This window comes from Amblyomma americanum, chromosome 3, assembly GCF_052857255.1.
Source record: "Amblyomma americanum isolate KBUSLIRL-KWMA chromosome 3, ASM5285725v1, whole genome shotgun sequence".
Taxonomy (NCBI): Eukaryota; Metazoa; Arthropoda; class Arachnida; order Ixodida; family Ixodidae; genus Amblyomma; species Amblyomma americanum.
Window position 1 is genome coordinate 75,215,585 of NC_135499.1, and position 15,308 is coordinate 75,230,892.

Genomic DNA, 15,308 nt, shown 5'->3' on the forward strand with positions numbered 1-15,308 from the left:
ATAGAGTGCAAAAAAGAGCGCTTAAGGGGTAGAGACTTCAGTTATTCTAACAGCATCTAAAGCCCGCAGAGCGAACATGCGTGAGTTGTATTTTTTCGGGAGGATGCTGTTACTGGCTATATGTTTCCAGTTTTAGATCGAAAGCTCTACTGTTCACGTTACAACTCCCAAGGTCAAGTTTGGTGCGCGCTTGACTTTGAGCCAGAGGAGCGGAGGTGTGGCAAATGATGTAATACCACGTGGGTCACTGTGGAGAGGCGCCGCAGCTGCGCTCACTCGGAGCCTCGCCGGTGCTGTTCCAGGTTACTAGCGGGAGTTAAAACAGCTCTTTCTCTGGCGCTCTGTCGCTCAGTCGCACCATGGATGAGGCGCGCGCCGGACCGACTACGGCGCCAAACCATGCGTAACCTTGCTTAAGAGAGCGTTCGATCGTATCACTAGGTATAACAAGCGCTAAACCCGTCTGTTTTTTTTTTTAATGAGATTGCAATAGCTCGGCAAAAAGAATGCCGCACAATTGCCGCGAGTTAGGAAGAGAAAATGGGCTGATGCTAATGTGCACAAGCGCTGTTAACTTTTGTACTGAATGCTAAATGATACGGCATTTTTCTCCCCTGCGGCCGTTACTTACGCTGTATTGTAATTACAAAGAAGGTTTAGACGACTAAGGTTCAACATCTCTAGAATGTCTCTACATTTGCTTTATGATTCAATGGCAGCCAAGAGCCCACCTCACTGATGGATTGGCACTTGAATAGGGCACATGACAACAGCAGACGGCAGTGAAAATTACACGCATTACAACTAGCACGTTGGCGATACTTGTGCTATGTATGGAAAGCTGCCGAATTGCAAAAGCAAGATTTCAATAGAAAAGGGCGTTCACTGCACCCGTGAAGCCTTTAAACAGTGCTAATCTCTTCATTGCACAAGGATGTCACCGGAAACGAGGTCTGGTGGTTTAGCATTGCTAAGCACAAAATATTGTGCGAAAGCGCGGTTTTTTGTAGGTGGACACCGCTGTCACATGCTTCAAAGCGCGATTACGATGTCCATGAGGCTCCATAGCGTACCACGTGGAAGGGACCCAGCCCGAGCTCTAACTCCCAATAAACGGTTTTTATTTGGTGCTTACAGCGTTAGCGTACCAAGAAGAAGCATACCTTGTCAAGAGCATGATGTGTCGACACGTAAAAAACACACACATAAACCAAGAAAAAAACACTAGTGAGCACGGCTAGTCACTTGGCTTGTCTGGTAAATTGGGTCATCGCTGCCGTGTTCTTAAAATGGGACTAAAGTTTGAAGAATTTTGGTGGCAGGCAAAAATGGCGATCAAAAAATGAGAGAGATAATTGAAGCCGCGGCAGTGGAAAAATCAGGGACGGATAATTGTGTTAACAGTCCGTCTACAACATTATAAAACAAAACAGGTTTCTTGTCTGGAGGGATGGAAACAACTTTATTAGAGAAAAAAAGGAAAATTTTCCACGGTGGTCGCCTACTAGTGCAGGAGTCCACGGACTTGAGCTTCACATAAAGCCCGATCCACGACGCTAGGATGAGGATGCATGGATGGAAACAACTTTATTAGACGAAAAGAAAATAAATCATCCAGAGTGGTCTCCTACTGTTCCTGAAGTTCATGGGCTTGAGCTTCACATAAAGCCCGATCCACCAGCCATTTCCCGGTGGGCTGAGCGGTCTGTAAAGGAGCTTCCGAAGAAGAATGATTAGGATTGGTAATGGAAGTTGGAGTGTGGTTGGCGATCAAAAAAACGAGAGCGATAATTGAAGCCACGGCGTTGCAAAAAGCGGGGATGGAGAATTGTGTTAACACCCCGTCGGTGACATTATAAAAAAAAACTTTCTTAAATTCAGGGCCGCGGGCGATAATGTAAAACGTTCTCACTAGCAGTTTTTCGTTCCTGTGTGGTTTTGTTGTTTTTATGTTTTGACACATCATGCTGTTGACAAGATAATCATTGGTATCATTATGTCCTCGTAACCTGCTTGTTACTTTATAAAGCTGTATACGCCAAATAAATATCGTTTAGAGGAAGCTAGCTCGCGCTCGGGTTGTGTGCCTTCCTCGATGTTCGCTATGGAACTTCATGTCGATTACCCACCTGCTGTCCACTGACCCAGCGAAGCCAGTTAGGCGTCTTTTCTTTCATCAAAATCAACGAAGGTAAACCTTGCGGTGGTTTTGTGAAAGGAAAAGCGCATAAGTGTTCGCGCCGCAGACGGAAGTTGATGAAGACGACACTCTGCAATGCACAGCGCAAGATTGTTCTGCAGTTTAGCACGAGGCGTGTCGCATGCAGCGATATCTTAGTGGTCGCGTATAGTATCAAAGAAATGATCTGCCAACGCCGCCGCGGGATCGACTCCAAGTTGTGGATATTGATGTGATTTATTCTTCTGCATCTCTCTTTATATGCTCCCGAGATGCACATACAAGATAGATTTTGAAATTCTCTGAGTTTCTGGTTTAGTGCTTCCTCGCTAAGAGCAGTGCTGCTTGTGTTCGCACGGTTTGTCTTTTAGGCAGCCAAGAATAATAGCGCCCGTAGGATGCGTGCACAGCGACATCAGTGCAGTGCCTAATCGCAGAGCATCACTCCCCCCAAAAGAAAATATACGCAGAACCAGTCGCGGGATATGGGCCTAGCGGTGAATAAACTAAAGCAGAAGTGCACCGCTGCGAACTCCAAATCCTGATGGCAGTATACATTGAAGGATCTTCTCTCTCTCTACCGCCTTCGTGTTCTCTTAGTAATTTGAGTATGCATGGAATGTCTTCTTTGACATCAGTTTGACCGCTGTGCATTTAAAGCGAAAGCTTTAGTGGCCTTTAGCTGTAGTGGCCTTTAGTTTGACCTTCATTTAACCGGAGCTGCGCCGTAGCCTTGGGAACGCCGCCCGCGCGTGCATATCGCCTCTAATTCCCTCCTTTATCCTTTCCCTAAGGCGTGGTTCAGGTGTCCACCGAGATGTGAGACAGACAATGGCCCATTTCTTTACCTCTAAAGTCAAACAAAACAAGTGACCCGCCGGCGTTCATTAGGTTCATTGGCGTTAGTAACGTTGAAGAGGCCGTTGATTTTCACGAAAGGAAAGGCGCACATCTCGCTTTCATGTACGTGGCGTTGTTGTCCAATTGCAAAAACCTGCCTTGATTGCGTTCCGCACACTGGATAGGCAGCGCACCCACCCTGTCACCCTGTCAGGTGGCAGTTAATGGTTGACCGCGAGAAGTTGGTCACTCAGTGAACGCTTTACTAACTGCTGCAGTGCCGCGTGTCCGCCACAACGTTGTCAGCCCAAATGCATGCAGCCCACATCTCTCTTCCTCACCGCCACATACCTCAAAGCGCCACTGAGGCGTCCATTGACGCGGGGAGCCAGTTATGCGCCCTTCCCTTCCTCAATATGACCGGTGTCTATAGCGTTGTCAACGCCAACGCCAGCCAATGAACACAATGAACGGTGACAGCTTTCACTTTGTATAGCCTGAATTAGTTGTGATAATCCACATTCATTTCTTATGATTTCCTTTGGCTGCTGTCGGAATTATTCCATTTATAGTTTTCGCATCCCACATTTGTTTCCCGATAGGAGCTTGTCTGTCGTACGTCTAGGACTAAATGAAACGATAATTGCTATAAGACTTCTCGAAAGCACGCGACGAATTGAATATTTGTAGTGAGAACGTGCAAAAGATTTGCGAGAACCATCCTACTTGTGCTGCCTGGATGCAGGCTTTACTCAAAGTCATGTTTAACATATCTATGAAGAACGAATACCACACCGGCCGAACAGGCCACGTCTTCCGCGGTTGATTTTTGAACTGCATGGGTTATACTGCTCACATAAAATCCATAAGCGCTTTGAGCACAAGGGCACCCAGACAAGCATAAAAATTGACTTCTGACCAGAAGTTCTCGGATTCAGAGCTGGGAAGATAGGGATTCGAAACGAGGCAAGTAAAACTGTCTAAAACATCTAGTACTGTCTTTGCTAAGAGCTAAATGGTAAAGACACATTCATAGTCCTTGCACGTAAAGAACAGACTGCTTCAGCAATTTATATTTCTCAAATAAGGCGAGGGAAAGGTTGGTTCAACACTCACAGCAATGCGACAGCCATGCCAGCTGGGCAGAATTTTTCTGCCAGTTTTACGCACGACGGTAGAAACATTTCGTTCCCCATTAAGATGTAGTTGTCGTTGGGGAGGTGTCGCATGCTTGGCAGGTAGACCTCAGGTAGCAGCGGAGCAATGAAGGACCATGCTAGCAGCACGATGTAATTGAGAACGATGTGCCTGAGGTAGGAAAATATAGCACTCAACAGGACAATAAAAAGCAGAAGCATTTCTTAGGGTGAATATGAACTGACTGAGGTGATTGCTTGCGGTATGTCTAATTGATGGATGGCCAAGCAACTTTATAGGCCTTTAGACACACAGTGTTTTAGTGCTGCGGATACATTCCAATAGCCTGGTGTTATTGGGCCAGGCCAGAAATCTCAGCCCACGTTATGCTTACTTGCGTTTCGCTATTGTGGAAGGCATCGAATATAAAGCATTTGGCTCACGGTAAAAATTAAAGGTGAGACTGTTTGAGAATTACTGTCACGAGGGATGAGTAAAACAGCGGACCGAAGGAAAGGCACGTTAACTGGTACTTGGCACTTGACAGACAGAACAGGTAAGACAAGAGTATGCAGTGGCATTTTTGGAGTAGGTAGAGAAGGCGACGAAACCGAAAACGAGGCGGATGTAAAAGAAAATTAAATTGACGTATAAAAGGAGGGGTGGCGACGTGAACTTGAGGAGGAACGTTCTAGGTTTGGACGCTAGCGCACGGCCGTAAGCTGCTGCAGGAGTGCTCGGTCGTCAGGCCTACTGACCAGGCGTGATGCCCACCCGCTGATGCCTCGGTCGTGTGGATCACGACGCTGACCCCGTCCTCGGAACTCGGGCCCTCTGTCAACGATTCCAGAACGACGACACAGCCAGCGGTTGTTACTACCTCCCCAGACCTCGTCACCGGTACGAGGACGCCCCAACGCCAACATCCAGCTAAGGCAACGTGCCGGCACCGACTCCCTTCACCTGATACTCCTAAACACTCTTTTCGTGAAAAAGCGTCGTCTCAAGGTACCACCTGGGATTCTGTCCGTACTCCGCGTTCGAGATAGTGTGTGAACCACCCGCGTTTAATGTATGAGTGAGACTTCTTGGTTTACGCGTGCGGACCATTAGTGTGGTAGGACTGCCTTTTTTCTGCACCGTTACCTTGGTGTATGTGTAGCGCGCTGTTTTTTTGTTGTTGTTGGGGTTTAGTCAGGTATAAACTGTGGTGTCTGGAGTTTCCCTTTCGAAGCCTTCTCTCTCCTTTGTAGGCTTACACGGACACAGAGCGCTTACCATTCTACATCGTAAGCACACTTCTGTGTGCTTACACAATATTTGGCGAGCCTGCCAGGATTCTATTTCGGACCCATTTGTCACCAGTAGCTTCTGAGGGTGTGTTCACTTATCAGCAGAGATGGACTTCAAGGATATTTTAGAGTTAGCGCTTAAGTTAGGGTTGACTAAGGAGGAGGTGTTACTAGGTTTGAAGACGACGCGAAAAGGCGGGGAGAGGAAAGAGCACAAGCGCGTGGAGATGCCAGAGCAGCAGAGGAACGCAAGGTACGCCGAGCAGCGCGTGCCAAATAGGAGGAGGAAAGACGAGCAACACGTGCTAGAGAGGAGGAAGAGCGGGAGATTAGAAGAATGTCTCGTGGAAGAGAGTTGATAAAATTAAAGTTGCAGTTAGCGAGCGCGGAGGGTTCAGAAGTGGAAAGGCGCCCTATGACCCCTGATAGGGAGTCCTCCAGAGCGCCTAAGGTTTGCCCGAAAAAGCTAATGGCGCCTTTAGATGAAAGGGGAGATGACTTAGACGCATACCTTCATCGTTTCGAGGGGATAGCACTAGGCCAGGGTTAGCCGAAGAGTGAATGGGCTACGGCTCTGAGAATGTGCCTGGTAGGAGAGGCTCTTAGCGTCTTTGGACGAGTGCCAGCTTCTGAGTCGTTGCAGCACGAGAAGGTGAAAGACACTTTGCTTCAAAGATATCGGTTGGCTGCAGGTGGGTTTCCTGAAAAATTTCGGTCTACAAAACCCGAAAATGCAGAGATTGCCATTCAGTTTGCATATCGTTTGAGCGGTTATTTCGATCGTTGGATGGATATGTCTAACACTGAGCAGTCTTTTGAGGAATTCAAGGAACGCGTTGTTACTCAAAAGTTTTTGACGCGTTGCAGTTCCAAGCTTACAATATTTTGGACGGAAAGAAAATTGAAGTCATTGAGCGAAGTTGCTGACTATGACGACCAGTTCATGGAGGCACAGGGTATCAAGAACTTAGCCAAGATGAAGGTGGAAGCAGTTAAACAAGTGTCTGACGTTTCTCGATCAATAGCCCCTGGTGAGGTGTCCAGCAGTTCACAACGATGTTTCCTGTGTAATCGTGTAGGACATCGCGCGGACAACTGCCGGTTAGGTGGTGCACGTAAACAGGCCCAACCAGTGTGCGAGAACTCCTACAGGAGAGGACACCAAACGAATGAGTGCAGACTGCGACCGCGGAAAAAAACTGCTTGCGCTCTATACCCGCAAAGAGAGCGGGTTCGAGGATTCGCCTGACAGCAAACGCGATGATCGGGTAGACGCAGTGAAGGACATAAGTGAGGATCAATGGCAGTCTGATAACAACCACATGCATGTCGTTTAGCGAGAGATCCACTGTAAACGTGTCTCTGTGTTGAGAGACAGCGGGGCTAATGTGGTTTCAGTGAGGAAGAGACTTTTGTGAGATCCAGAATTCATGGGACATGAAGCGAGCATGGTCCTTGTCGACAACACGGTGCGTCAATTTCCAGAGGCCAGGTTCATGGTGTCGACCCACATTATAAAGAATGGATAACAGCGAAGCGCGTAGAGAATCCGCTGTATGATTTGCTTATTGGAAATGTTACGGAGCAACGCAGTGTTGATGATCCCAGCTGAATGGAAGATGCCAGTCCATAGAGGGGAGAAGGATACAGGGGATGCCTGTGATGAGCCTTCATTTGAAGCAGAAGGGTCATCAGGATCAAGCGCTCCGCAGGAAGAAAAGAGGGCGTACGAAGGAGCTCTCTACGGCTATGCAAACTACATCGACGACACCCGGACCAAAAATGGAGTTCAAGCAGTTGAATGCACCAATAGAACAACACCTACACATCACTTCGGAGGTCCTTGCAAAACAATAAAGAGAAGAAAAATCGCTGCGTGAATGCTTCAACAGAGCTGGTGACGTAGTGCAAACAAATGGGAGCCTCACGGCGCTCCAGTTACTGCTTCAAGACGACTTATTGGTTTGGGTTTAGGGTGTTTAACGTCCCATTGAAACTCAGGCTATGGGGACGCAGTAGTGAAGGGCTCCGGAAATTTCGACCGCCTGAGGTTATTCAACGTGCACTGACATCGCACAGTACACGGGCCTCTAGAATTTCGCCTTCATTGAAATTCGACCGCCGCGGCCGGGACCGAACCTGAGTCTTTCGGATCAGCAGCCGAGCGCCATATCCACGGAACCACCGCGGCAGCTGGAGGCGACTTATTGTATAGACGACGTGTCTCTAATACAGGAAGAGAAATCACGCAGTTAGTGGTTCCAAAAAATTTGAGACGAGATTTGTTACGCCTGGGCCATGACTCGATTTTAGCTGTATACCAGGGAGTGAAGAACACAGTATATATGATAACGGAAAAATTCTTTTGGCCAGGGATTGAAAGTGAAGTTATAATATATGTGAAATAATGCGCCATCTGCCAACGTACAGTACAGAAGGAAAGAGTCGGTCGAGTACCTCTGGAAACCATGCCCATCATTGACCATCCATTTTCGAGAGTAGATGCGGACATATTATGACCCATAACACCGGCGTCCAATAAAGGAAATCATTACATGCTCACTCTAGTGGATATGGCAACGAGGTTCCCGGAAGCAGTGCCTTTGAAGACGATTGATACGGTGCAGGTGGCAGAAGCTTTTCTTGATATGTTGTCGCATTATGGGGCGCCAAATGAGAACCTTAGAGATCGTGGTTCCAAATTTACATCTAAAGTAATGAAAGAGATCGATCTCCTGCTGGCTGCCAAGCACTTGTTCACTTCACCGTATCACCCCATGCCGAATGGTATGGTAGAAAGTTTCAATGGTGCCATCAAGTCTATGCTGATGGCCATATGCTAAGAAATGCCAAATGACTGGGTTAGGTATTCACCCGCACTCATGTTCGCCTATCGTGAAGTTCCGATGGAGAGTTTTGGTTTTTTTCCCTTTAGAAATGTTGTCGCGACAAAAAGTGCGTGTTCCTTTGGCAAACCTCAGAGATTTCGAGCGACAAAAAATTCAAGGAGGATTTAAAGAATACGCACAGCTACCTGCTTAAGTTGAGAGAAAGACTCCAAGAAACTTGCAAAATCGCGCACCAGAACTTATAGCAAACTAAGGAGAGATATAGGAAGATGTATGACAAAAACGCCAAAATACGGTCACTGAAGCCTGGCGCCATGGTGTTGATACTGCTTCCTACTGAACACAAGCTGTTGATGCAGTGGAAGGGGCTGTTTTTAGTGACATAACGAAGGAATTATGTTGACTATGAACTCCTGGTTAAGAACCACAAGAAATTATTTAATGTAAACATGCTCAAGAAGTATGAAAAATAAAGATGTGCAGCAGGAATGGCGTGGCGTTGCGATTCATGAAGAGAAAGATGTAGACAGACTCCCCACGTGTGACACCAGGAAGACAAAGGGGCTAGGAGAAGGTGACCATAAATTAAGACTTTAATGGTTAGAAGATGTTGGAGCTAAAGGATATATTTCAGCGGTATTCAGACATTTTTTTCAAACCGTCCCGGGCAGACTAATGTTATCATATGTAGATTGCAACTCTACGAATCAACCCCTTAACGTCAAGCAGTATTTATTACCGCATTCTGTACAAGACACAATAAAGAAGGAAGTAAAAGAAATGTTGGATCATGGCGTGGTTGAAAAATCAAGTTCACCGTATAACGCTCTTTGAAGAAACCGGGCGCTTCAAACCAACTGTGTGTTGACTTTCGGCATTTGAACCATGTTCTGATAGCGGATGCCCAAGATATTCAGAGACTGTTGCAAACAAGTTCTATTCGACGCTTGATGTAGCTGAGGGCTGGAGGCAGATGCCCATAGAGGAGTCGTAAAAAAAAGTGTGTTCTCTTGTGGGAGTGGACTGTACTATTTCAAGTTCATGTATTTTCGTTTGAAAACTACAGCAGCTGAATTTACAATGCTGATGAGGAAGGTGCCACAAGGCCTTGAGAATGTAGAACGATTTATCGACGACATTTTAGTGGCGGTTCACTCCTGGCCCGCACATATGGAATCTTTAGAAAGACTATGTGACAGAATCCGGATGGCTAACCTAAAGATTAAGCCAACCAAATGCGAAATAGGGTTCGAGCAGTGGCATTTCTGGGCCATGCCATTGAACTGGGTCACGTTGCTGCAAAGGAAGATATCCTGGACAAAATCCAAGAAGCTCAGTCACCGAGAACTATGCAGGAACTAGAATCGTTTCTCGGGATGACATGTTTTTATAGAGAGTTAATAGTTTTACCTTAATTACACCGACGTTGAAGAGCCGTTAGTGTCATGAACAAAAAAGGAGCTAGTAATAAGGTAGAACAGATATCCTTGCATGAGCAAGCCTTCGCAAGGTTAAAGCAACATATGATGCAACCACCGGTGTTGCTGGCTCCAGACATGGAAAAAGATTTGTTTTCCATACAGACGCTTCAGACAGACCTCTCTGAGCTGTGTTGTTGCAGGAACAAGATGGTTTTTTTCATCCAGTGTCTTAAGCCAGTAAGAAGATAAATAAAGCAGAGCCGAATGCCTCCATTATAGGAAAAGAACGTCTTGCTTTCGTTTGTGTGGGGAAAAGCGTGCGTCTATATTTGTATGGGAAACCGTTCCAAGTGCAGACTGGTCACCAGGCGCTAAAATATTTGAATAAAAATAAGGAGACGAATGACACAGTGATTACATGGAGTCTTACACTAGAGGAGTATGATTTTAGCATCGGGTACATTAGTGGAAGAGAAAATGTTGGTGCAGATTTAATGAGCAGAATGTCGGACAACAAGGTGCGGAAAACGTAATAGTTAAGAGGCTGAGTACGACTACCGAATGTGGCTGTACTTTATTAGCACGCATATCTTTGGGTTTTGTGGGTGCATTAACATTTCGTATGCTGTTGCTGGAGTTGCGATGGGTAGCCGGTGTAAGGAAGTGACATTTGTTTTTATACAGTGCCCTAATGCGGCCGTCACTGGAAACGTTCTAGTGGTGAAAACCTTGGTGAATATGTGTGATTTTGATGAGTGCTATGTGGAGTGGTGAGGTGTTATGTGGTGGCAGTTTGGTGTGCTTCAAGGACAGGAGGAAGCAATTTGTTTTACAAAAACACTTGAACAGGGGGCCATTGTCGCGACGGATGAGTAAAACACTGGACCTAAGGAAAGGCGCGTTAATTGGTACGTGGGACTTGACAGAAAGAGAAGAGGGGAGAAAAGAGAGGGGGGCAGTGGTATTCTTGGAAGAGATGGAGAAGCCGAAGCCGAAAACGAGGCGGAATTACAAGAAAATGAAGTGGACCTATAAAAGGAGGAGTGGCAACGTGGACAGGAGGAGGAGCGTTCTGGGTGCGGACGTTGGCGCGCGGCCGTCGGCTGTTGCACGAAGTGTTTGGTGGTGAGGCCCACTGAGCAGGCGTGGTCCCCACCGGCTGACGTCTCGGTCCCGTGGATCACGACGCTGACCCGTCTTCTGAACGCGTGTCCTGTGTCAACGCCTCCGGTACGACGACTCAGCCAAAAGCTGTTGCTACCTCCCAGACCTCGACACCGGCACGAGAACGCTCCAACGCCGACATCCAGCTAAGACGACGTGGCAGCACCGACTCCCTTCACCTGATCCTCCTGGATACTCCTCTTGTGAAACAGCCGCGTCTCTTGAAACAAGGCACCACCTGAGTTTTTGTCCGTACTCCGCGGCCGAGATAGCATGCGAACCACCCGCGCTTTGTAGCAGGAGTGTCTAAGTTTGAATTTGTTACTTACGCGTCAGGACCATTTGTGTGGCTAGAATGCGGTGTTTTCTGTAGCGCATTCATGGTGTATGTGCAAGCACTGTTTTGTTTGTTGTTGAGACAGGTATAAAGCGTGGCGTCTTGAGTTTCCCTTCGATGCCTTCTCTCTGTTTTATAGACTTGCACGCAGATAGAGCGCTTACCATTCTACATCGTAAGCACACTTTTGTGTGCCAATTACATTAACTTGTGAGCGTTTCCATAATGTTCATTATTACCAGAAGCAGAGAAAGGACCCAACGCTCAAGGACTCAGCGCTCGGCTGCTGAGTCCTAGGACGCTGGTTCGAACCAAGCAGGGTAGCCCGCATATTCATGGCGGGGAAACGCAAGGCGCTCCTGTAGTGTCCACGTTTGAACCACCGGCGGTGGAAATTAATGCGGAGCCCCTCACTATGCCGCGCCTCGTAACCCATGTCACTTTTGGTAAGTTGAGCGTTATATGCCATTTCACACCATACCATAGTCTCAAGGCAGTGTCAACACAAAAACTGCATAACGCTATACTACCTGCGAAACATTCTTCTTATCCTCAAGTCTGGAATAAATTTCAATAAGTGCCACCAAGACCGTCTGTTTTGGTGGTGTAACATTTCCATTTTTAGATTGCCTTATTAAAAGTACTTTCTGACGGCATGTACGCATTTCCATAAATACGAGGAGACGTCGACATGGCCACAACTAAAGAGCGACGACGACTGCTAATGCTTTGAAGTTGCTCAGAAGCCGCAGTAGGCTAACTGATACACTGTACACTTGCCGCGTGCCTGTTGCTTTCAGCTAACGGGAATAGTTTCACGCTGAACATATCTGCACAAAACAATGATTTATTCCTCTTAGAAACATAAATTATAGTTAGGAGTACTTGAAGAACGTCACAATTATATCAAGCATTTATAATGGGCAGGTTATTCAGTTATACTACCTTTTTATAGGGTTGAAAACGCTGTATACATTCGCCACAGAAAATGCAAGCGTTTGCGCTCTGCTTCACGAAATTCAAAGGGCTACTTAGGAACAGCGTTCTTTCTGCGCTGTAGCATAAAACCGAATGCGTCTTGCTGCTTTAAGAATACTTCTGGCTTACGTACTGCTATCTGCACAAGTTTTTCTATTATTCATGCTTTGAAAGCTGCGATTATAATTTAAGTATAGTATACCTTCTGTAGACAGCATCAAATTACCCGTACAACACCCTCTATCCTCCCACATCACGACTGCTTGAATCTTCACTCCCTTCCTTGCCACAGTAAAGGTTCATTTGGCTACCTGGACACTGAACTGTCGCCAAAAATAAGTGGCCTCATACCCAAGGACATGCACCGAACACGGAACGGTTTTTCTGGCAAGGTGTACAGCGCTCATAATCTCATATCCTGCACGTTTACTCGAACTGGGAGACGCAAAACGGTATTACACCGCGCTACACCTTGTGTTTCGCAATGATAGCATATGGCTACGATAGCACTATTTCTTTGTACGCCGTAAGGTCCAGCACAACAATCTCGGCACTCTCTATCGTGGCGCCAAGAGGCAACTCGTCGTCGTCTTGAACTGCGTAAATACGTCCACTACAGGAAAACGGCCTCTCACATATCTCTCCAATTACCCTGTCCTGTGACAGCGGCGACCTTCTTATCAGCGCAAGCTTTCTAATCTCATCCAGACACCTGACGTTTGTGCGGCTTTCTTCCACGCTTACCTTCTTTTACAATCCAATCTGTGATCTTTAATGACCATCAGTTACCTTCTTTTCGACTGCATTCTCTGCCCATGCCCATTTCTTTTTTGATTTCGAGCAGAATATCTTGAACCCACGTTTCCACGCCCACTCTGATCCCTTCCTGCCTGTTAACATTATATCTATCCTGTTGAGTCACATAGGTCGGTGTTGTTACAACCCTGCTGGGGGCACGTTGTTTGACCCCTCGTTAACGCCACGACAAGAAAAAAGATGTCTCGGGAAACTACCTGGGAATTCTTTCTCACGCACGCTCCTCTTGTATCGGACCGCGAGACGCGACCCACGATGGACAAGACGACAAAAGGAAGCGGGCAAAAGCGCCTTCCCGAAACTACCGCGACTGACTGCTTCAGACGAAGTAGCAGCGGACCTCCGTATCCTGCTCGCTCATTCCCAATGGGCTCTGCGGTCTATGTGCGGCAGCTCTTCCCATCTGTGAATCGTGTGGTGAAAGAGGCGGAGCCTCAGTCTATGTAACGAGCGTCCTGAGTACGAACGAACGCCCTGGGCCTTGGCGACAAGACTCATCGAGTCGCTCGACGCAATGAACTTTTAATTCTTGACTGTTTGCTGTTTCTGTTTCCTTCTATATTATGTAATCAAGTTTCTTGATAAGTGCCAGTAAACCTGCTTGTTTTTCCTTTTCTAAAGCTTCAACTGCCATATTTCTTCAACCCGAAGGCTCGGACGCTACCCAATGGAACCACTGTTCGAGTGAACTCCTGCGCAACGACAATTGGTGACCAGCGGTGAGATCGGAACCTGCAAGCGGCAACAACGGTCGGCCAGCGAGATAGCAGCTGTCTCGGGACATGATCCCATGTGTGAGTGAATGCTCGGTTTTCTTCTGATGTGGACCAGATTCTAAAAGAGGGTTAAAATATAGAGCTGTTAGAGACCTATGCTTAAATCATAGACGTTTGGTATTTTTGCATGGTTGTTTTGGAAATAGCCTAGACTCAGAACTATCATGGACCTACAGAAGCTGCACAAGCCGGACCTGTTGCTGTTGTGCGAGGAATTGGGGATCAATACAAAAAGGTTTGTTCACGAAAACCCGTGATTATTCAGGCAATCACTGATTTGGGGGCAGATGATGAGGAGCTCAGTGATGCGTGGTGCCTCATAGGGCAAAAAAAGGGAGAGCAGCTCAGACAGCAGGAAAGGCGCGAGCGTGAAAGTGAGAATTAAGCAATAAAAGAAAGGTTAGAACTCCGTAAGTTAAAGGTGGAGTTGAGCAAGTGGTCGGGCAGTTGTCCGCAGCAAGTGGTACCTCTTCTCAACAAGGAGGCAGAGTTCAAAATGTCTAGGCACATGCAGCCATATGTGGTATCAGGGGATATCGGTCTGTATCTAGCAAATTTTGAACGAACATGCGAGAAACTATCCTGTAATCGAAACACTTGGTCCGAGAGGCTACTGACGGTTTTGCCCAGCGAGGCAGCAGAGGTTGTCGCGCGGCTCAGCAAGGAGGACGCTGACAACTACGAGAAGGTCAAGGCTTGCCTTCTACGAAAATACAGACGTAGCGCCGAAGCGTTCAGGCAGCGATTTCGGGGAGCTAAGAAGTCGAGGGACGAGAGATATCTCGATTTTTTTGCACAAGTTGCAAGTCAACTTGGTCAGATGGTTCAAGAGAACAGAGTCCTACAGTGACCGGTACGCTGCAGTTGAGAGGATTTTGTTGGAACAGTTTTAAAACTGCCTCCCTGAAGAGGAAAAAAATTGGCTAGAGGACCGGGGCAACGTGACGTCTGCGACAAAAGCGGCCCAACTCATTGAGGAGTATGCTTCGCGCCGGCAGTTCAGCAACAACACTAGAGTTGATAGGCCCCGTAATTTCGGTAGAAGTGGGCATTATCATCATGAGAGGCACTTTGGGAGCTCTACAGTCGAGAAAGACGAAATAAAGGTTTCTTCCAATAAACCACAAAGAAAGGAAGGCAATCAGAAGAGTGCCCTCACCACCCCATTTCTAGAGCGATGCGGCATTAACATAGTGCATAGCTCAATCCAAATCCATCATCCGCAGAGCAACAGCGTAGAAAGGTGGCATTCTGTTCTAAAGCGCGTACTTAAGGGATTGTACTATGAAAACAAGCGCGACTGGGACGCATGCCTACCTGCAGCACTTTTCGCTTTGCGGTCCGTGCCGCATAAATCTACTGGATTTAGCCCCGCCGAGTTGGTGTACGGAAGGTCATTGCACTTACCTCTCCGAATGGAGCGCGAAGCCTGGGAAGGGCGCGGAGAGGACGCGACCGTAGTAGAGTTCGTGTTGACTCTGCTGGATCGCCTACATAACATTAAAGAACTCGAGGAGGC

At 47.2% G+C, this 15,308-nt stretch overlaps 1 protein-coding gene across 1 annotated transcript in view; it reads right to left on the bottom strand.

The window, feature by feature from the left end:
- The window catches only part of LOC144123835 (uncharacterized), a 92,620-nt gene that overhangs the window by 19,690 nt on the left and 57,622 nt on the right, over positions 1 to 15,308 (bottom strand). The window contains exon 9 of the mRNA XM_077656574.1: positions 4,136 to 4,327. Within this exon, the coding sequence (XP_077512700.1) occupies positions 4,136 to 4,327 (192 nt within the window). The remainder of the gene's footprint in view (positions 1 to 4,135; positions 4,328 to 15,308) is intronic.